The sequence below is a fragment of the Otolemur garnettii genome, unplaced genomic scaffold, assembly GCF_000181295.1.
Source record: "Otolemur garnettii isolate 467f Iridium unplaced genomic scaffold, OtoGar3 scaffold00037, whole genome shotgun sequence".
In the NCBI taxonomy this organism is placed as follows: domain Eukaryota; kingdom Metazoa; phylum Chordata; class Mammalia; order Primates; family Galagidae; genus Otolemur; species Otolemur garnettii.
This window is the reverse complement of record NW_003852432.1, coordinates 11,883,798-11,908,133: the sequence shown is the minus strand read 5'-3', so window position 1 is coordinate 11,908,133 and position 24,336 is coordinate 11,883,798. Positions and strand designations below refer to the sequence as shown.

At 35.6% G+C, this 24,336-nt stretch overlaps 1 protein-coding gene across 1 annotated transcript in view; it reads right to left on the bottom strand.

The window, feature by feature from the left end:
* Positions 1–17,149, bottom strand: part of TFEC (transcription factor EC) — a 128,239-nt gene extending 111,090 nt beyond the window's left edge. The window contains exons 1-2 of the mRNA XM_012805148.1: positions 17,099–17,149; positions 15,929–16,147 (exon numbers count right to left, since the gene is read on the bottom strand). Of these exons, the coding sequence (XP_012660602.1) occupies positions 15,929–16,126 (198 nt within the window). The 5' untranslated portion in view covers positions 16,127–16,147; positions 17,099–17,149. The remainder of the gene's footprint in view (positions 1–15,928; positions 16,148–17,098) is intronic.
* Between the last annotated feature and the right edge of the window lie 7,187 nt (positions 17,150–24,336).

Here is a 24,336-nt window from a genome sequence, read left to right as displayed (position 1 = left end):
TCTTTTTGTTATTCTAACAGACTTAAAATCTGGCTATGGCTACAGAAGATGCTCACCATATTAGTACATTTAATTAAAAATGTGAGCTGGCTGATCCACACCAGCTAAACAAGGCAGATTCCTGTGAGGATTATCACTGTTCCACTATCCATATTTTTTTTTAAAGTAGAAAATATAGGTCACCCAATACTTACAGAGTAATCTACTATCTGCCAGATTAGATTTCTAATCCTATGTCTAAACAGTATAGTGCAGAGCTGAGTATGATCATTAGTAGAAAACCAGTCACCTTCCATGGGCTCAATAACAAAATGCAAGTAAAATTAACAAAAGGCCCCATCAAATGCCCAAATGTCTGTTGAGCAATTTAAACTAGTCCTAAGGAAGAATAGATGAATCATTCTTAACAAAGGTAAAAGAATTTGCATCCCTTTCATTGGTTCATTTATTCAACCAATTAACATTTACTGAGTACCTCTTGAGTTAACACATAAGCAGAGTACTTTGAAGTTTCAAAGAAAGCAGAGTAGACTTGGGCCTTATCCTCAAGGGAAAATTTCCTAGGAAGAGGCAAGACGTGACAGCCATGAAACCGTGGTGAGACACATGAACTCTGCAGGGTGGTCTGTTGAATAGACATGTATTCGCTTGAAAGAATGAAAAGCAAAAGAAAAATCTACAGGTACGGTGCGTAGGAGAGGCCTTCATTTTTATTTTTTTAAAGCGAAAGCAAATTTTTCAAGGGCACATATATGAGGAAGAGGTATCATAAAGGCACAAGGCAACAAAATGGGCAAGAAAGAGCAACAGGAGGAGAAATGAGGAACACAGAACCTGAGGCGTTGAATTCTGAAGATCAAGTGTACCTGCTCCACAATTTAACATCTAACTTACCCTGTTAAATGGTTTTATAGTGTGTTTCTTTCTGTTCCGTTATTTCTTTAATTTTAGGACTTTTTTGCTATGGTCTTGCCAAATGCATATTGTCTTTGTCATTTCATGTTTTTTTCTCACATCTGTTATGCCTAAAATAATCTCTCACTTTTTATAGAAAAAAAAACTATTTGCTTTGCAACTATTATAACATATTGATTTCCAAAGCTCTGATAGGGAAAGAAAGATATAAGTGTATCTTAGGAAAATATATTCATAGATGGATGTACTTTGGGGGCGGGGGCAGAAATGCAAGCTCCGAAAGTTTGTGTAGACTTAACCTGATCCACAGACAGTAAGTGACCGAAACGTAGTAATGTTCACTTGTCTCGTCTTCCTGAGATATCAAGTTTGTAAAGGTGGTCTGCAAAACTTTGGTACATAAGGTTTGGTTGTTTTGTTTCATTTTTCATTATTCCCTAGGCTATACAAATTTGACAGAATTTATTATAAAAATCAGAATGTATCAACACAAATCACGAGAAACAATTGAAAGTATGGGAACTGCTGAGACACCAACCAAATATTACACAACATATGAGGTCGGGGTTAAATACATTAAACAGGTAGAAAAGGACAAAAATAATCTCCCTTCCTGAGTGTGACATCATAAACACAACAGAGAATTTGCCCCCCAGCGTTTGGTAACTTGAACCATGTCATAAAAGTCAGAACTGGTTTGAAGTCAGATGGGTGAGACCAACTGCTGTTAATATGATTACTTTTTTCTCATGATGCCTAGATCTAGACTACACTTCACGTTTTAGCTTCCCATAATGACTACCACGTAATGACAAATGTGTATAAAAATTTAAAAATATGAGCACGTTTTTATTGGGATTTAGTACACTTATAGATTACCCAATTTATGGACGGTTTTCTTCTACTCTTATTTTCTAGTCAGTGGTCAGTTCACTCTTCAATATTACAACAGCACAGTATTGTGGAATGAGCTCAGCATACCTAACCTTTATGCTGTAAATTGAAGTTAAATTGCTAACTCCCATTTGATGCTAATTAAACTTAGGATCACTGATTTCATGTAGCACATTGTGCTTTAAATATATATGCCTGGGATAGTCAGCACATGAATTGCTACTTATAGATACTAATAATGAGGATGTTGGTTATTTTTCCAACTTTAATTAACAGGTATAATACCAACTAGCAAAGGCATCATTAAAATGGTATCCAAGATTTACAGAATTTATAATACAGAGTTGGTTACTTAATATCCCTTTCAGAGTTTGACCTTTTCAGAATGCAGTCTAATATTTGGCTATAAAACCCCTGAATTTTCAAAACTTTGTTGCCTTAACTCACCTTAAAACCTATTTTTTTCCATAAAGATTTTCTGTTTTATTGAAAATGAAAAACATTCTCAGGAATGTGAGTATACCAACTGCAAAAACAAAACAAAAATAGTATGCATTTGGGGGTAGACGCACGCATTCCTGAAAAGGTGGCATTGTAGCCCACATGTAGGTACAGGCATGTACACATGCACAGATACACACATACCAAACCTCTAACTTTAATATATGCAACATCTAATAATTTCTAGTATAGGTGTCTAATGCAAATGCCACAGATCATGGTTCTCTCCCCCAAATTTAACCATGATGGACCCTGAAACTATCATTAGTTCCCCTTTCCTCCTTTCTCTATCAAAGTAGCCTTTTATACTTTGAAGTCACTCATTAATATTTTGTAATCTAGTTTCTATTCCTAAATCTTTTTGAAACTATGGCACTTCTGATCACCTTAGTCCAATGACCTGTGAAGATTACACATTTCCTTTGATCTTTTTCCTACAGCATTTGGGGGAGTTCCTCTTTCTTAGTATTTGCGCCTTTGACTGCCATCATATTGCATTATTATCTACCACTCTCAACCGTTTCCTCTTTCCTCCAAATTGTGAGTATACTCCAAGCTTCCATCCTGTACCTGTCATCCTTCTTTCCCTTGGATTCACCTATTGCACCTGCAACTGATTGTCAAGTCTATGCCTTAGATGTGGTTCCTCTTCTAAAGTCTAATCCAAACACAACACTAACTACTTTCTTCTACTGCCCATCCCAAACAGAAAGTTAGCATGTCTTAACTTTCATATCCTCTATTAATAAAAGCCACCTTCTTCGTGATTCTCATAATACTATTTTCCAGGCGCTTTGACTTAAATGTCTACCCTGTCATCTCAGGCAACATCAACTCCTCCTCCCCAGCACATGAATACATACACACATGCAATGACTCACATATGCTAATTTAATTTTCTTCATAACATCTGTTAGTGTTGTCTCATTTTTCCATTACTATTACCATATTATTAAAATAGTCTCATATCTTAAATAAGCGTGATGTGTCATGAATGTCTGTTTCATTTAGGGAATAAATTAAACTCTATTTCCCTCTCCAAAAATAAGAGAAAGAAAAGAAAGTGGAAGTTTAGAATAGGTAGATCCTTATCAGCATTTAGTGTTTTCAGTATTTTGAGTGTCAGCCATTGTAATAGGTATATGGTAATATCTCATCGTCATTTTAATTTGCAATTTCTTATTAACATATGATGTTCAGAATCTGCCCATTCCTTATTTTCCATGTGTATATCTTCTTTGGTGAAGCGTCTATTTAGATCTTTTACCCATTTTTAAGTTGTTTTATTTTGTTGTTGTTGTTGTTGTTGTTGCAGTTTTTGGCCATGTTTGAACCCACCACCTCTGGTATATGGGGCTGGCACCCTACTCCTTGAGCCACAGGCACCATCCTAAGTTGTTTTATTTTTAATCATTGAGTTTTAAGAGTTCTTTCCTCATGAGTTTTTAAAAACACATTTGATGGTTTAAGCAAAAATTGTAGTACCTTATTATATGTCCTCAAATTATATAGTAAAAAACTAATTAAAATAACTGCAATTAAAAAGTAGGCATGGTACAGGAATCTAAATGAAAATAAATTTTTTGCTCTTTACTCAAAATGATAAAATGTCAATATCAGTAGACTGTGACGTGTAGAGACTATGACAGTAGATACATGTGTACAGTCCCTTCTAATTCAAGGATGTGTTTTAAGATCTCCAGTGAATGTTTGAAACCACAATAGTACCAAACCCTACATATATTTTTCCTATATAAATATACCTCTGATAGAGTTTAATTTACAAGTAAGGTGCAGTAAGATATTAACAACAACAAAAATAACATAATTATAACATATGCTGGCATCACTACTCTTCCATTTTAAGGCTATTACTAAGTAAAATAAAGATTACTGAAACACTAGCACTATGATAAGTGAAGGTCAATCTGTTAATCAATATGGCAAAGGGACTGACTGAAAGGCAGGTAGCTTATACAGCATGGACATGTTTGACAAAGGGATAATTTACATCCCATATGGGATGGAGCAGGATGCCATGAGATTTTGTCACCTTACTCAAAAGGGAAGGCAATTTAAAACTTATGAATTGTTTATTTCTGGGATTTTCTATTTAATACTTGGGACTATGGTTGACCACGGGTAACTGAAGCCACAGAAAACAAAACGTGAATAAGGGGAGACTACTATAATGTAATACTTAGCAACCACTAAAAACTATACAATGATAGACACTCCAAAATAGTATAGATAAGTAAAAATGAAACTCTAAAAGAAAGTTCAAGTCATCTACAGAAAAGAAGAAAAAGTGAAAAACAGAGTGAAAAAACCAAAAATAAGTGCAGACTTAACCCCTAACATACCAATGGTTGCATTAATTGTAACTGTTACAAATGATTCAATTAAAAGACAGATTAGCATGGTGGATAAAAATATGATCAAATTTTATGCTGTTTACAAGAAATATGCTACACATAATAATATGAGAATGTTAAATGGATTAAAAAATACTATGCAAACATTATTTCTTTAATAGCAAGAATGGCTGGCTATACCAATGTCACATAAAGTAGACTTCCGAGAAAAGAAATTTATGAAACGAAGGAAGATATTACATAGTAGCGAAAGAGTGAATCTACCAGGAAGATGTAGTAATCCAACATGTGTAGACACCAAACAACAGTACTTCATCAAGTTACATGAAATAAGAACTGAAGAGACTGAAAGAAAAACAGACAAATCCACAATTTTAACTGGAGATTTTAATATCCAATAACTCTTAAATTAATTGAATTTGTAACTTAGAAACTTGCAATAAAGACATCTGTAGGCCCAGATGACCTCAATGGAGAAATCTATCAAACATGAAATAAGAAGTGGCACCAACTCTACACAACCTCCTCTAGAAAATAAAAGAGGAACTAACAATCCAAACTTATTTTATGAGGTCAGCATCACTCTGATAATAAAACCAGACAAAAACAATAAAGGAAAGAAATTATGGATCAATATCTTTCATAGATTTAGCTACAAGAATTCTCTACAAAATATTAGCAAAATGAATCTAGCAATGTATAAAAAGAGTTCTTAAACATGACACCAAAATAGCAATCCATAAAAGAAATAATTGGTAAATTGTACTTATTAAAAAACTAAAAATTGTTTCTCTGTGAAAAATCCTGTTAAAGGATCAAAATGTAGACTCGGAAAAACAGATACACACAAATGATAGTTTATAGCTATGTTTTGGATACAAACCACATATTTTACAAAGGATTTATACCTAAAATATAATGAAGAGACTGATAAAGTAAAGAATTAATTTCACTAATATTTATGTTGTTTATACAACTCTCTTGTAAATTTACAGAATTTAGCACAATGCTCTAGTATAGCTGTATAACGTTAATGAGCCAGGAAAGTAAGGTCCGACTACCTGTAATCCTGAAGAGCAATTCCTGGTAGATTATTAGAGACCCCTGTATCCACTTCATTATGTAGTCTTCTCCCACACAGATTCTTGGCTTAGCCATGTTGACTTGGCTAATGGGACATCATGCAAGCAAAAGTTCAAAATAATGTCCACTTTAGTGATGGCCCCCTTTTTCCAAGTTTTCAATCTGCATAAAAAGACCTCAAGCTGTCCTGCTAGAGACATATGGCCCAACCCAAACAACCCCAACAAGAACTTTGAGGCTGTCTCAGACCATCAATCTCCAGAATAATTACCCCACAAGTTGCAGAAAGTACAGAAGAACTACTTAAGTGAATCCAGCTCATATCACTAACCCAGGGAATCATGAAGAGATAAAAGTTATGTTAGATTACTGATTTTCACAGTAGTTGGCATTGCAACAGACTATAACTGATAGAGTTTATTATTATTAAGTGTTTAATTTTACTTAAATATAAACCTATATGAATGGGTTTATCCAGTTGTGTAGTTGAGTGTTTTCATTTCAAACTTTAATTTAAAACAATCTTTCATAATTATGCCATTCTAATTTTTTTGAATCTGAAAGGCTGATGGTGTCTTGAAGATCACTGTAAAGAGTAGCAATGTCAGTGTGGATAGTGTTAGGTGTGAATTGATACGGAACCTACCTCACATGTTATATTTCTAATTTAACAGTAATGATTATAGGCTCTGATTTCTGCCTGCCTTTTTAACATCAAGTGGCCAAAACCCAATACATTCAGTTTACTCAAAACCAATTAACATGTTTTATTATATGTGCCTTAACACACAAATTCAATCTTTAAACCATCATAGACTATAAACTATTTTTCTTAACATCTGTTTAAAATAGTTTAAAGGAGAAAACCAATTGCCAGACATGGGGATCAGCAGTCTTAAAAGATTAAAATGTTCATCTGTCATTATAATTTTGCCAAATAAGTTATTAAGAGTAATTTGTGGAATTTATTGTTCAAGCTATTATTTAGGTCAAACAATCTAGTAAGCACATTAATGTGAAAAATATTCCATTTTTCACCATCTTAGCTACAATAAACTTTAAAGTATGACAATCTTCATGCTTTAGGGCATAATTTGGTTGCCAGCTGGGGTCAGGAAGAAATTATCCCTATAGTATAGTTTTGCCAATTACCATAGGTGTAAAGTGAACAACAGAAAGAGTCAGGGGGTTACATGGCCCTCTAAAGCATCTGGTATCGGATGCTTTCTGAGTGAGAATTCAGGATAAGATGAAACATTCAATTGTCCCTTTATGTCAATTCCGATATTCCTATGAGCTGCCAATATGACACTGCTGCCACAAGGGAGGGATTTCCTACAGAACAGATGTCACTTACAGTATTATGTAGGCTATCTATCTCAACAAATAATTGCTTGGCACTTCTGCCCTATGGCAAGGGTCTGAAAATATGTTAGGGTAAGAACATACCATACCAGCAGATGGGCATAGATAAAAGAAAGCACCAGAGCACGCTGAGCCCAGAATGTATGTGTAAAAGTCTGTTGGGAAGACAGGAGCAAATGTCTTTTCATATCTTCAGTGACTAAAGCCCCAAATCAGGATTTTCCAGTTATTAGTTACTTAGAAGTTCAATTATAAAATTTCTTTAAATGAGTATGAGTTGCATAAGGCTACAATTTATTGGAACAAAGAAACTTTGTCTTTTTGGTACACAATGCAATTCCCATTTGAAAATAATTGCATTTTGCTTAAGGCCGGAAACTGATATGAGACTCCCAACACCAATGTTCCCACTTTCACATACAACTCCCCCCCCCAAAAAAAAAGAAAAAGGAAAAAAACTAGGCTATGATAAGAGTATGGACACAAAGACTGACAATGAATGACAAAGGACAATTGAGATGGGACTTGCCTGAGAGAGACAGCAAGAGAGGAAAAAAAGTCCTTTTAAAATATCAATAAGAGAATCAAAGAAAGCAAGATCCTTTTGCTGATAAAAGGAGAAAAGTTAATAACAGTGAAGAAAGAGAAGCCAATTGCAATATGGTCCCACTGTAATGGAAGAAAAGAAGATGAAGGGTAGATTCAGAAAGTAACAATTTAAAATAAGTTTAACATATATGTTGCTTTCATATTTTACACAGTTTACGGATTAAAGTTTTAAAAATATTTTAACTATTTGCCCCAATAGTAAATTTGATTGGGCTATTTGAATCATTAATCAGGGAAAAAGGAGGGGTGTTTTTGTTCACAAAAAGCAATAAGGCATTTTTACTTTAAAGTGGCATTAATTGCAGAAAAGAGCTTGGGGGTAGCACAGGATGGGGGGGGACAATAATGAACATATTGCAAATTATTAAAAGGTGTTAAGTCATATCTCAGAGTTAGAAAATGCTTGCAGGCAATATTGATACTTTTCTATGTCCACAATGGGACACAATTAATAATTGCTTTGAACGTTTCTAGACAAAAATAATTTTGTCATTTAGTAATATCTGAAAACTGTGATTTAACTGAACATTAAACGTTCATATGTTGAAGCTCATTCAAAGATGACTCTTAAGGAAAATCCGAAGCTTTACTTGCTGGTATCCCTTTGTGTGGTCTTTCAACACCAGAGTTCTTTAATTTTTATCACAAGTACTAATTCTATCACACATTACTTTATTTTCAAAGTTTAATAATCCACCCTCAATTATTAATATGGAAAAACAGAATACAAGGTTCCTACTGAAGAATATAATCTCCAATTTTTCTATCTGGTTTCCAACTCTAGACTAGCTGAGAAAAGTGCAATGTAGGGGAAATTGCCTAATGATCAATCATGCAATTTATTCATTTTCCCCAGTTCTCAAAGCAAAAAATGGTAGGACAAGGGAAGCATTTGCCACCCAATTCCAGCCAACCTAAGGAGTTAGACTTTACCCTAAAGGAAATGAAAAGTCTGTGCAATGCCTTTGTTGGTATGTTTGCTTGTTTGGGAGGAGGGTCCCCTAGTAGTTACTCTTAGATGGTGACTGATCTCTGGGGATACATGGTGGCAAAAGATTGACATCCTGGAAAGCAAGGATATCAATGTGAAACACTGTAGAAATATAGGTAAGAAATGGTGGTGACCTTGACTAGGGTATGGGTGGCAGCAATAAAGGAAAATGGACAGATTTGAGAACTATTTATAAGGTAGAATCTATAAGATAACAGTCACAGAAATAAAGGAGAAAAAAGATGAAAGCATAAGAATAAATATTCTAGTTACTAAGTTCAAGACATCAAAGAATGAGCAAAGTATTCATTTTGCTTTACTTTGTAAAGACATTAATAGACACAGCTCCCCCATTAGTTCAGGTCATATTGAATTGAAGAGGCATCTAGGTAGAAACACTTAAATACTTGGATGTATAGTTCAAAGAAAAGCTATAAACCAGAGAAAAATACTTGAAGGTTATTAGTATTCACATTTATTGAAGTAGTAGTAGTGGGTAAATTTGGCTGGAATACTGTAAAAATTCAGAAGCAAAGAATCCCACGAATAGTTTTAAGGAAAACCATTTGATAACTCACAGTTTTGTATGCACCTACTGTGTTCCAATCACCAGAGCTGCACCTGATAAAACAGACAGTAACAAACTGTCATATACGTATACCATGGTATCCTATTCAGCCATAAAAAGATGGGGACTTTATATCTTTTCTGTTTACTGGATGGAGCTGGAACACATTCTTCTTAGTAAAGTATTTCAAGAATGGAAAAAAAGTATGCAATGTACTCAATGCTATTGTGAAACTGATATATTAAAGAATTACATGCCCATAGGAATGATAAAACACAAATTTAGTCTAGCAAGGGCGAGGGTGGAAGGGGGAAGGGAATTGGAAGAGGGAGGGTGATCAGTGGGAGGAGGGAGGGCATTTGGTAAGAACTCACAATGTGCACAATGCGAGGGTGTTTAGCATCCCCACCCCACAGTGGGAGGCTTTCCTACAACTTGAACTTTACCTTGGGAGTAAGACCAATGTAACCTAAAAATCTGTTTCCTCATATTAATGTAAAATTAAAAAATAATAATAATAAATTTTATATTTATGTAAAAAAAATAAGGCAGATAAAGTCACTTCTTCTATGCAGCTTACATTTTCAATGGATGAGCCAAAAATTTAACCAGTAAACAAATAAACTACAGCAAAAACCCTAACATAATAGGTTAGGTATTTTCAGATACTTGGAAGACTGTGACATAAGACAGCCATGTTAAATATGAGTTCTTGCAATGCAGTAGAACACTTCCAGGGAGCGGCCAGAAGTAGAATAGGCTAAGAAGACAGAAGGGAACATCTGGAACCCCCTCACCCCAGGAAGCAAAGCAGGAAATGAGACTAGGTCTTCATAAAGCCAAACAAAACAAAAACGTTATAACCTAGAGTCAACCCAGACAGAAAAGGGAAAGGTTGCTTTCTCACTGATAAAGCCACCAAAAAATGTGAAAAGTGATTCTGCCAAAGCTGCTCCTTACAGCTTCTGACTTTCTGTGTCTTAAAAACACATCTAAAGAAAGAAATTGACTTGAACCTGAACTCTAGTTTAGTGTTTTTTAACCTTTTTTTAACCTCCTGGCACACTTGAACCTATAGTTTAAACTTCCATAGCACACTTAAATTACATTGATCAAAAAAAAACTGAAAAGAAAGAATATACTTACTGTGGTTAGAACTTTAAAAATAATTTAATTAATGGTCCTTAAAATTTTAGGGGGCACACCTAAGATTCTGTCACAGCACACCAGTGTGCCACAGGATACCAGTTGAAAAGGACAAGAGACGGGAGTTGGAATTGTTGAGTCTAGCAAGAAAAATAATTTTAAAATGATGAAGACATGACATTTCCTTAAATTTTGAATGAAATTTCTTAGTTTATAAAGTTTTAATACACAAAATGTAATTAGGAATGTAAATGTATACTATTTCTGGTCTTCTCAATTATCTACATCTGAAATTTCACCTACAGGGTCAGTTATAGACACTGCTATTCATTTTGTGACTAGCTTTTAGAAATAATTAGCATCTATATATACATACATCTGGACTTACATATATAAAAGATAATTAAAAATGAAGAGATCTATTTTGTTTTTAAAACTAACAAAACAAAACTGTTTGTTGAGTACATAATATTTTTAAAATCTAAAGAAATTTATATTGAACAATGCCATGATGCCTTTCAAGTAAATGCAAGATATTTAAAGAGGTCAGTACAAGTTATAATAAATTACTAAAAGCCTCTCAAAAAGGGAGACATACAAGGAAAAGTTGAAAATGAACAATAGTCTTTACATTTATGGAACAAGATTATGAAGCTAAAGGTGACCAATTTTCTATGTTTCAAGATAAGTAGAAGTAAATTACAATAAAATTACAGGTCAATAATAATGAAGAAGTGGGAGAACATTAATATTCTAACTCCTCTGAATGCCACAATATTACCCAAAGGGTTGTATAATTCCCTCTGTTTCATTACGTAAAATCACGACAGATCCTGAGACATAGGTGTTGATTAATAAGAATTACAGTGCCAGGCTGCCTTCTACTTGAGGATGCTAAGAGAACAGGTGACTCCTGTTCCTCTAATTCCACTCAGCTCTATGAGCCATTTTCCTCCATTAGTAAGCACTTGGGCTAGAAAGCTATTTCACAGGGTATTAGATGCTGTGAGTCTCAGCTGTGGAATATATGTTATTCAGACAACACAATGGGGATTAGGTGACTTCTTTAGGCTTCTTGATTATGGTGGTGATTATATGTTGGATGAACTTGGTATAAGCACAGCTACCATTTCAGGTCATCCATTACTCACTACCAACAGCAGCAGCTACATTTACTCAGGTGCAAACCATATATTCCTCTCATTTGTAAGAAAAGGAAACTTCAGGCGGGAAATGCCTTCACTCTGGTCAAGAAAAATTTTTTTACAGACATTACATAAGTTCTCACTTTTTTAGCATTACAGTTTCTCTAATTTCTATCCTTTTATCAACTCTAGAGGGAGAGGGGCTACCAAACTATGTAAGGTACACTGTCCATACAGGACGCTGGATAGAAATTGTCTATCTTTCTTCTTCTTTTCTTTTTTTTTTTCTTTTTGGTCCAAATTTTATTTTAAAAGGGTATGGTCATAAGAGCTCTTTGAAAGGGATGAAGTCAAAAAGGTGCTCAGTATAAATGTAATGAGATTCATATCTGGGAGAGATGACCAAATCTTACAGGTTATTTAACAAACTCAGCGCACCCAAAGTGCAACCAGAAGGTGAGATCTAAACATGGAAGATTTAACAACTAAGTCTGTGACTGGAATTTTTCACTGTTTTCTGAATTTACCTCTATATCAAGGTTAAAATCCTTAATATATATCTCTCAGGATTTTCCCTTTGCTGTATCCCAACTCCATTGCCTGCATCCCTCCAGCTCTATAAATAAAGGTGAACACCAGTGCTGGAAAAGGAAGATGTAGACAGTTCCTGGCAGACCAAGAAGGAATATGTTTCTTCAAAAAAAAAAAAAAAAAATATATATATATATATATATATAAAGAGGTCAAAGTGAGACCAGATATCAGATATTCAGGCCCTAGTGCCCTACTCTGGAACAAGCCACTCACAGGTATGCTGTACACTGTTTGCAAAAGGACACAAATCCTAACAGACAGGGAAGAAACATAAACAGGAGGCGTTTTTGTCCCTTTTCCCATTTAGAACGCTGATAGTGTTGAGTGACCTCAGTGTATCCGAAGAGATGACTTGACAAACACTCCTGCAGGCTCCCATGGGTGAGAGGCAACAAAGAGACCCGCCTGGGTTCTGTAGTTGAGAGCCCAGGTCCACTGTCATTGACCTCCGATGCTGCCAAGAGAACACACTCTAAATCCCCTCAGCCACAGACTTAGCCGTGGAAGCCAGCAGGAAACTGAGGCCAGGCAGAGCAAGAAGCATCTCACAGTGGCCACCCAAGCCAGAGGACATAAGGACAATGTGAACTTGCCACCCAAGCCAGAGGACATAAGGACAATGTAAACTTTGCTTTGTATCCATGAAAGTCTGGGTGTTCACCAAAAAGATTTAACCTTGAAGCAACCACTTTAAAGGTTACTTTTGGACAGTAGATATTCCTATTACCCTCTCCCCAATTTTCCAGCTCCTTTTCCCCATTTCTTACCACCCTTCACTCCCTAATACAATGGAAGTGTTGAGAGGGTGGTGGGGAAGTCAAGAAAAAACGTCTGAAATTATCATAAAAAAACAGAAGGGCTACATTTATCTCATAGCACTCCAAGAAGCTCGAGCTTTTCACATAGAAGATACTCATATTTGACACAGGGCTGGCACATGATCTGTGCTTAGAAAGAAACATTGTTCTGTTGGATAAAGAGTACTGTTATTATGTGTATTCTAAAAAGTCTTAATTTCTTTCTTGAAAATCAATATTTCTTGGAACACACTGCAAAGTTTCATCAAGAAGTCTCACAGCATTTAAAAAGTGCTTATCACAATATGCGTCTCTAAGGCTTAGACTTTTCCAGTACGAGGCCTCAACACTTAAAATGTCACCAGTGTGAGCTGTCTGTTGACTTTGAACGGAGTTTCAAAGTGGGCAGTGCCGTTACAAATTCACTGCAGACAGAAATCTGTCCTCAGATTTTTTTTTTTTTTTGGTCCTCAGCCTTTCTTAACCCAGAAATTGAATTCTTATCAGACCCCATGTTCTGAAACCTTAGTGCACAATTCATGTCTGTCCACATATCACTTCCTCAGGGTCTGAAACCTATTCGTCATATATGAATTTTTATTTCTTTTAATTATATAGAACAATCTTATTCTCCATCACCTTTATCTAAGATAGAATTTTCTACCTTAGACAAAAGTTGAAGAGTGAGAGACTATATCTGGGTCAAATCAGCTTCAAATGTTCAAAACAGATTTGTCCAAGTATGGCTTAATGGACAAAATTAGCCAAAACCCCTCCATCCTGCAGATGGCATTAAAAAGATTAAATCACTTAGGGTGTTAAAATGGTGGAGACTTTACGAAGGCAATGAAAACAGGTATCATAACAACCTGTCTTAATAGTTGCCTAGTGAGATAACTGCCTACCTTATGGAAATTCCTGGGATGGCACATCTGTATCATCCCCATTATCCTCCAATTCTGATAACAGACCGTACCCTCCATCTGTCCCTACAGCCATGAAAGTGAACAATGTATCAATAAAAACTGAGCACACACTCACCATCTTTATCATAATGACCAGACCAAGAATCCCACCAGACCTTCCTTGGAATATTTAACACTACCATGAAAGAATGGAAGTCCCATTTACCTTCAGGGCAAGCTGTGAGGCCATGAGTCTAGATGGACTGAAGCCTACAAAGTTTGCTGCACAGAGAAACTCACCTGAGAACAAAGGCAGTATGCAGAGAGAAGCTCAGATGAGCCAGAGCCATTCTTGGGATTTGAAGTTCCAGTTCTAGTCAGCCCTAATATCAGCTTTCTTTTCTAGTAATAGCAGCCAACAAATTCTCTCTGAGGCTTACTCTACCTGAAACTGGGTCATTATTACTGGTAATCATCAGGGTTCTCAATAATAAAGCTAGAAAGAAAGTGGTAAGAACCAACAGGGTGGATAAATAAGAACTTCCAGCATTGTCATAATCAGAGAATAATAACATTTTTGCTAGTAATGTAATTTTGAGATAATTTTTTAAAATCTCTGAGCCTTAGTTCACTGTCTGCAAAATGGGACTTATAGCTACTGTATTACATTATTGAAGAATGAGAATACTAATGCTTAGTATGATTCCTGCCCCATGGCACTTGTTTAATAATTGCTGAAAATGTTTTTTTTTTTTTTTTTGACAATGAAAATGTAAGGATAATGACGAGGAGGATCCTAAGAAGATAAAGATAATAGAACTCAGAATCTTACGTGATTTTTCATCAAAACCTACCTGCTTAAACACATCTTGCAAAAGAAAGAAAAATGCAATAGAAGTAGTTACAATCAAAACATATTGATTACCTTAAGAAGCAATGATTTTTGAAAGCTTAACTTACAATAAATGAAAGTGTTGTTACTGAAAGATTAATAGAGGTTAATGGGATAGTCTTATTTTTTAAGAATAAATGTTATGTGAAAGCTTTAGCATTTGTAGGGATGGAGACGAGAATAGGTAGAGCAGTACTTTACATTACTAAACCCATGTTCAGTACTATCTACCAAGCTTTGCTGTCATTGTATTTATTTCCCCTTCTAATTTATAAAACTCTCATAGAAAATCATCCTTTTTTCATTTTTGAACCCTAGAAATACAGCTCAAGAACTGGGCCCAAAGCCGGTTCTCACAATACAGTATTTACGCTAAACTGAATTCGAGAAGAGTGCTGAAAGCATTACACATGAGTTCATGTCTTGCTTCTGCCGCTCACTAGGTGTGCTACCTGGAATAAGTCACTAAGGTGGGTTCACATCTCCACAGCACTTGCCCTTAAAGATTTCTACTCTAACCTCCTACTTCAGTACAAAAATTCCACCTAAAATATGTTTGCTACCTACACACACTGTGATAGACTCTCTACAAAAAGTAATCTTCAAATGTCCATCACCATTCTTTGGCACAACTATCATCTTTTATATTGAATAACTCAACAAGTTAATGCTTTATAAAACCCAATGTAAGAGAGCCACCAGCACAGACTCACAATCCTAAGTTAAAGAACAGGTCCTTCCTACATGCCATACCACTTATATATTTTTATGAATTTATAACTGTTAATAATAGCTTTTAATGAATTCATGATCATTTATAAGCTTCAGATGGCATACTTCACCGATTGGTTTGAATAGCCAAGGAGGTGATAAAAATCTTCTTTGTAAAAGTTGAAGTATTCCAAACTATCAACTAGTATTATCAAGATAATGATAGCGATAATAATAATGACAGGAAAGAGAAAAGTATATATTTTAAAAGCTTTGTTGCTTTAAGACTGTTAAATGAATCACGTTTTATAAATTTTCATTCTTATTTTTTCTTCGACTTTTGAGTACCATTAAAATGTATAGATTTTTGGAGGTAGTTACGTACTATATTTATTAATACTTGGAAATTACATCTATATATGTATACAGATATGTACCTTGGAAAAGGATGATAATTGACTTGTAGAAATGGCTGGTCTTACTGGGAAAAGTCTATGAAACATTGGTTTGTATGACAACTGCAGGTGGAACTCTGTATGCTGGGCCCTGGTTTCCTGGCTGAGTTGAAGTCCCCTCTCCTTTCCTCCTAATTGTTCTTTCAGCTGAAATGGGAGTCCAGTTAAAGCTTGTAACATAGTTTTCTTCTTTTCTTCTCACTATTAGTGGATTTTGGGGGGGGGAGCACTGAAAAACACATACAGAACATTATTTTCTTTTATCACTTGAGATTACATGTTATAAAATAAATGGAGCAAATGATAGGGGAAGCATCTGAAATAGCAAAACAAACTCATTCTTTAAGGGTTATGGTTCACCCATAAAGATACAATTCTTAATGTTCAAGTTAAAAAAAAAAAAAAGATGAGAAGAAACAGTTGGCATTCAGCTAACAATTGTGTTTGGAGATTTGTGCCTGACTTTGTTATTCTGAGCAAAGCCAGGTACCAGTCTCTTGGGATTATGTACAAAGGCAAGAAAAAAAGTGGACATGTACAAACCTCAAAGGTGACTGCTGGGTTAATAAAACAGTCTGTTTTCTGTTCGCCCACTCTTGCTCTCAGTGTGCAAGTATATTAAAATAAGTCAAAAGGAAAGCCATTCACTGTTCAAAAATAATTCAGCTCCAAGTCACAGTTTCCAGCTGCTGAAGTGCCTTCGTGTATTTAAGTGCACTTACAAGTGACCTATACATCTCCCTGGATGAAAGCTGTATCCTCATTAAAGGAGAAATAAACACAAAATAGGAACAACTGTCACATAGAAAAACAGATCACAATAGATACTGTATTTCCCACACTCAGTTTCTGCCTTGAGTTATCACAGACAAGAGCAGTGCTGTCCTGGAAGTAACCTCTAAAGGCAACGAAAGTAGAACAAGAAGGCTGCTGGAAGAACTGGATGTCGAATGAATGGCTGTCCGAATTCTTATTCAAAGTATCTGGAAAAACATCTCTTTCTTTATGTACACATAAGACATTGTCATAATATAAAATGACTCGAATAAACAAACACAACACCCAGGGGCTTTATAATGCTGTACATTATATCTTTAAATAAACTCACTCACATAACCTCTGGTTTAAACATTTATTTGATATCATACCAACCTTTTCTTGTCTGATTTCTTCTCTAGAGAACTGTAACATTGATAGGACTCTGAAAATAAAAAAGATGGTTAATGTTGTTCAACTGTAATAATACTGTTCCCATTTGTTACGAGGCAAAAACATACATTCATTACTCAATGTGACAACTTCAGTCCTAAGCACAGCAGGTTTATAAAAGGTGTCTGCACCTTCAAAAAATCTCAAAAGTAGATAAACATTATCTGTTAATAATAAGGGGGGAAAAATTCTTCAGGTTAATATGAAGGTACAAACGACCAGGTCAAAATATTTGATTCTGTTAGGTACAGGGAAGAATATTTGATAGAAATTAACTGATTACAGAAGTATGATACTAACAATTATTTCAAAGGAGGGTAAGGTGGTCCTTTTATATACAGACCACCCCTTTACTCAATTGTTTTCATAGCAATTAGCACACACTAACTTCTACCCACTCAATAGAACACAAGCTCCTCGAGTGCTAAGTTTCTTCCTTTTTTTTTTTTTTTTTGAGACAGAGTCTCACTTTGTCACCCTCGGTAGAGTGCTGTGGTATCACAGCTCACAGCAACCTCCAACTCCTGGGCTTCTGCAATTCTCTTGCCTCAGCCTCCCAAGTAGCTGGGACTGAGCGCAAAGTTTCTTATAGTTGTTAGAACCCCCATTTTTTTTACATCATATGGTACATAAGATGAACTCAGTAATCACTAATTGGTTGGTTGACCAGCATTAAATACAACTGTGCACTTGATCACTTGTGTCCTACTTTGAATTGCCAACCTCCCCACTGGAAGATTGCAGAAGAACTGGAAAAGGAAGATGGTTCTAGAAAGAAACTAATGTTTTCTATGGCAAACGGGATCCTGCGTGCAATGGACATACACAGCAAAAAAGAACCACACGACTCTGAATTATGCATTAAACTAGAATATAAAAAACAATCCTTAATGAAATTGAAACCCAATATGAATATAGCTCAGCAAACCAATCTAAATAAATTAAAATGGTTAGGCCCAGCCTTAATTATGTGATCTTGGAAACAAGAAAAATATTTAAGGAACCCAAGTTATTGATAAGAAAAACTTATTAAAAGTGTGGAAAGATGCCTTTTTGATGAAAAGTCTTGTTTTGTTTTGTTTTTCCCTTTGGGGAAATACCCAATGGTGGGATTGCTGGGTGGAATGATAGGTCTACTTTTAGTTATTTAAGGAATCTCCATACTGTTTTCCATTGAGGTAATACTAATTTACAGTCCCACCAACAGTGTATAACCATTTCTTTCTAAATTGGAACTAACCAACAAGCACACATGGGCACAGAGGAAAGTAATACTCTCCTAGTATTGCTGGAAACCAACTGGGGGATGGGGAAAGGATGGGAGCAGCAGAAGTCTACCTGAGGGGTACTGTGAATACTAGCTGGGTGGCAGGCACACCTTTAGCCAGAACTCAAGCATTATAAAACTGACCCATGGAACTTAGAACATTTGTACCCCATCCATATTTTGAAATAAAAAAATATAGAAATATAGATTTAAGCCATCGCAGACTAGTGAGCTTGATTTTTTTAGCCCTCATGAAATTCTAAAGCCGATTATTAAACAGTTAGTCTAGGAATTCATGAAAATAAAAGTGGAATTCACCAGGAGGTAGGGAGCTGGAATCAAGAGACTCTTGTAAGAAGACAAAAATCCTTGGCTCATGTTATAAATATGTACCTCCTGGCCCTTAAATTATTTCCCCTTGTCCCTATTTTTCATGGGTTAAACTATGCCCACCCCCCAAAAAAATTATGTTGAAGTCTTAAGTCCTGGTACCTATAAATGTGACTTTAATTGGGAATAGGGTCTTTGAAGATATAATTAAAGTGCAAATTCAGATGAGTTCATATTAGACTAGGGTAGGCCCTTAGTTCAATAATGACTAGAAGTCTGAGGAAGAGGAGAAGAGACACAGACAACATAGACTGATGGGGAAGAACGCTGTGATGGTGGAACAGAGATTGAGGTTGTGCTACGAAGACAAACAGCATTTTCCCCATAATCCCCAATAATGAACCACCCTGTTGACAACTTGGTTTTTCAATTCTAGCCTCCAGAAATTTGAGAAAATAAATTTCTGTTGTCTGAAGCCACTCAGTTTGTGGTAATTTGATATGGCAGTCCTAGGAAACTAATATTCTATAAAAAGAAATTGGTGCTATATCTTCCTCAGGTGCCTACTAGGAGGGTTATAATATAAGTAAATATTAATTTCACAAAAGAATTTCATAAAGATTCTTACAATGTGTCCATCGATGAAATAAATCTATGTGAGCTCAATTATCAGTTAGGTTCAAAGTTACTAAAAGTGCCATTCCCAATGACACCTGATTAATAATTCAACATAACTTAATTTTTCCCCAAATCCTCATTTATTGATAAATTGAAAATAACTCTCCTATCTCAGACTCTTTATTTTTTTAAGGCCCTTGATAGATAAATCTACCCAAGTCTGGGAAACTGACCCAAAGTAGTATTGCTAATATTGGACACAGAACTCTCCAGCTACCATTTTCTAGTCAACATATTTAACAAGACTTAGAGAAATATGTAGAATGGATGTGAGATGGGGGAAAAAGTTAGGAAAAATAAAACTCACACACTTAAAAATAAAATTCTTTTTATTGTCTTAGCAATAAGTTATCATTCTAATAAAATACTTTAGTAACCCTTATCAATAACAGTTTAATATTTTAAATCAGAGTAATACTGGACACATAGAAGATATTTAATAAATTGCTATCATTATTAATAAGCTAGGCTATTAATCTAACTAATAGTATAGGCTAGAATAATGTCTTAAAGTCCCTTCAATGGAATTATCCTATATTGCCTTTGGGTTCAAAATTTAAATAGATATAAGGTGGAATAGATCCAGGGTCATCATCAATCCATGTGGAATAGATCTGGAGATTTGAGATGACCAAAGGCTCCATGACAAAAGTAAAACAAAAAGAAAACAAAACAAAACCACAGAAGTAAGAATTCAGGATCTATTCATAGGTATATATAAACCTGTGATAATTTGCAGAGGGTGGGGATAAAAGAGATTCTGTTTTCCTGAAAGCAGCAATTCTCTTCTTTAAATCTGACATATGGTCAGCATGTTAGAAAGAGAAGACAGGCTCGGCGCCTATAGCTCAACCAGCTAAGGCGCCAGCCACGTACACCTAAGGTGGCAGGTTCGAATCCCCAGCCCGGACCCGCCAAACAACAATGACGGCTGCAACCAAAAAATAGCCGGGCGTTGTGGCGGGCGCCTGTGGTCCCAGCTACTTGGGAGGCGGAGGCAGGAGACTCGCTTGAGCCCAGGAGTTGGAGGTTGCTGTGAGCTGTAATGCCACAGCACTCTACCCAGGGGGACAGCTTGAGGCTCTGTCTCAAAAAAAAAAAAAAAAGAAAAGAAAGAGAAGACAAAGTTCCAAAGGGAATGGAGAGTTTCTGAAGACTTTGATTCCACACTTCAGGAAAATACAATGGTATGCAAATTCTGGAGAGCAGAGTTTGGTGAAAGCCATTTTTTCTACTACCTAGAAACCACTGAAGCTTCACAAAAGCAGCAACCAGGAAATGCAGCACCATTAAAGAGTGTCACAAACTCTCTTAGTTAAGACTGAAGTGTGCAAAGAAGGGCCACTGACCTTTGAAGGACTAAAAGAATGACACTAACTAGGCAGAGACAGGAGCATCTCATGCTCAGATATCCAAATGAGGCCCCTAGGGTAGTGGGGGAGGGAGGACACTTGACAGAGGACAATGACAAAGTCACCAGAAGGGAAAAATTTCCCCACACACTTACTGTCATGAGCATCCGTGATATCAAGGAAGCAGGACAGATAGATCTAATGTTGCTCGTGTAGCTTTTTGTTAAGTAAATCTCTTTTTCAAGGCTGTTAGGAATAGTACAGGCAACTCAGAACTTTCTGGATGTACAATGCACTTTTCTACATGTTAATGTGGAACACAATGCATGTGATACTCATCACAGAAGTAATTCAGTTTATTTATACCTGAGTTATTTCTAATGCGAGGTTTCAGACAATGTTGGACTATATCAGTTTCTTGTGGCCACTGTAAAAAAAAAAAAAAAAATCAGAAACTCGGTGGCTTAAAACAAGATGCATATCTCTTGCAGTTCTGTAACATAGAAAGCTACAATGGTTTCCCTGGCATAAAGCCAAGATATTGGCAAGGTAGGGCTGGCTCTTTCTGGAAGCTTTGTAAGGGAACCATGTCCTTGCTTTTTTCAAGATTACAGAAGCTGCCTGTATTCCTTGGCTTGTGGCCCTTTTCTCCACCTTCAAACTGTGTCACTCTAATCCTCATTTCCATGGTCACATGCCCTTCTCTAGGACTCTGACTTCTGCATCACTGTTATGTATATAACTACTGTACGATTACAGTGGGTCCACCCAGATACCAGATAATCCAGAATAATTCCCCCTCCTCTAGACCCTTGACTTTATCACAGCTACAAATCTCTTTCACCATGAACAGCAACATTTGCAAGTTCTAGGATTAGGATGTGGACGTATTTGAGAGACTATTATTCAGAATACTACACCTGTTTTAAAAAGACATTATAGGAACAGAGCATATTATAAAGCGTTAAGCATAAACTAGGTTGCTTGATTTCTAGACATTTGCAATGCTTTTTAGGTGCCAGATTCTTTCCTAAATGCTTTACAAACATTAACTCTTCAGTCCTAGGAGGTGGGGATCATTATAATCCCCCACTGTACTGATAAGAAAGCTGCAATATTGAAAGGATAGATTATTTTCACATGGCTTTGTGTTTATTTAGAGCCAGGGTGAATCCAAATCATGCCTCTGAACTAGGTGGCCTTGGCCCAGTGTTTTCACTAGGAAAAACATATTTTACATGACTGGTGTGAGGATTTAAATAAAATAGCACAAAATTTACTCATTACATGGTAGATAATAAAATAAATATATTAGAGACATTGACCAAAAAAAGGGAAAAGAGAAATGAAGATGGTTAGGGAATTAAAAACATTGTCACCTGGAAAATGCTAGTTTAGCTTGGAGAAGAAAAGAATTATATGGAGGACATGATAGCTGTCTTGAAATATGTGATGAACTTTCCTGTGAAGGGGAAGTAGATTTATTTTAATGTGCCCCCATAAAACCAAACTAAAACCTAAGGGTGGAAATTACAGGGTGATAAAATCTGGCTTGAAAAAAAATTTTAAAAGTTCTAATAATTAGAGTAATACACCAATGAAAAAGGCTGCCCCAGAGTTTTGTAAGCTTTCAGTCAGCTGAAATATTCAAGCACAAGCTAAATGACTCTCTGTAGTATATAAAATATAGAAAGGATTTCAACAATGAGAGGAATATTCAGATACATTCTTGCATTTATTTGGCAAATATTGACTGACCGTCTTCTCTGTATAGTGCCTCCCAGATCCCTTACAGCTCTTAAAAATATTAGAATCTACTATTTTGTGAATGAGCAAATAAGAACACATTTCCCAAAAATGTTCAAAATTTCAGGCTAATTCTCATTGAAAGGTTCTACTGATTCTTCGCCTCCCATGCTCTCTAGCTTGTCTGCCATGACCTGCAGTGAGCTTTACCTTTATATCATTTATCACTAGTCACAGGAAAGCTTTTTCTACAGTAAAGAGTCAGTGTGTGATGGGAAAATCGGTCATTTTTATATTCTGATAGAAGTGCCTTGTCTTGAAGGAGAGAAGAGAGTTTTATCCCACAATGGTTAGTTGGCTTTTTAAATTTTTTTATTTTTTGTCAATGCAAATAAATACAATTAACCTCTTTTAATTAAAAAATAAAAGGGATAATTCTCATTTAATATGAAGCTGGGCCACTCTCGGAAGACTCTGTGCTTTGTGATTATCTCCAGCAAAGATAATGCATAAACTTTGTCCATTCTTTGGACCTACATATAAATCTATTAAGTCTGATTTGTGAGGCTGTCTACCTAACTCTCATCTACTCTCCTCGAGTAAAGGAGACAACTAATGAAGAATTACCTAAATTACACAGGGAATCCAAGAAAGACTCTAACTTCTGAACAGACTGTGCCCAGTGCCTATACCATCCATGGACATCACAGAACCGCTGACTGCATTTAGTATGTGTCAGAATTAACAAGATCATTGGATAGCCTTCTGTGGTGATTTTTGCTACCTACGGTACCTTCTTTGCAGAAAATTTAGAGCAAGGATAATGATAACTCCAAAACAAGTTGACTTTAATGAGATCTTACTATATGATGTACCATCATAGGCAATCCTTTCAACAACTCAGTCAAGTAGGCAACTCTCTTTTCCTGTCTAGAGAATATGATCCCTTCCCTAACAAAGACAAGTAAGTTAAAATAAATATTTAAAAGTCACCACAAGTTTGTATTTAGATATCTTTTCCAGAAATAAACAGTGAGCCAAACAGGATTAGAACCCAATTTCAAAATAGCTAACTACGTTCCAAATGACTATTGATTAAATTAAATGTAAAAATTACTCTCAGCCCTCTGGTCTAGCCAAATCACTGAGTTATTACATATCATGCAAGATCTTGTATAAGCAAGAACATTTTTTTAAAATATGGTAAGTTTCCTTCTCTTCCCTTTCAAAATGCCCCAAGGCACTCGTATACATTATGGACACCACTAGACTGAAAATTCTCAGTTGAGAGAAAAAGAAATCCAAAATCCTTATTTTATAAGAGTGCTAAAAGCATCTAAAATGATAACTATTTTGTACCTTTAACACCAAAAGATCAACTGATTTTTATTTTTTACTTTGGAGTTGACCTTTATTTAACCCATGGCATGCCAAAGTTATGGCCTGAAGCAATTTTTTCCATGAATGCTGTGACTTTGGACAAGAATAGACATTTCATTCACCCTGTCTCTGAATCATCATTTCCTACCTCTAGTGATGGTCAGTCCAACAAAGAAAAAAACATTCTTCAACATATATAAAATACTAAAACTTTCTATTGAATTATTTATTTCCTTCATTTCAAATACATTCAAGGCTGTAAAATGTTTGCAAATTCAAAAATAATCAAAATTTTTCTTCAAAGTTATTATGAAAATGTTCAATGAAATGTTTGTGCTCAGTTATATGTAAAAAATAATGAGATGATTGTGCCTGTATCATAAAAAAAGCTGAAACAGTTTCTTTTGATCAATTGACTACCTGCTGGC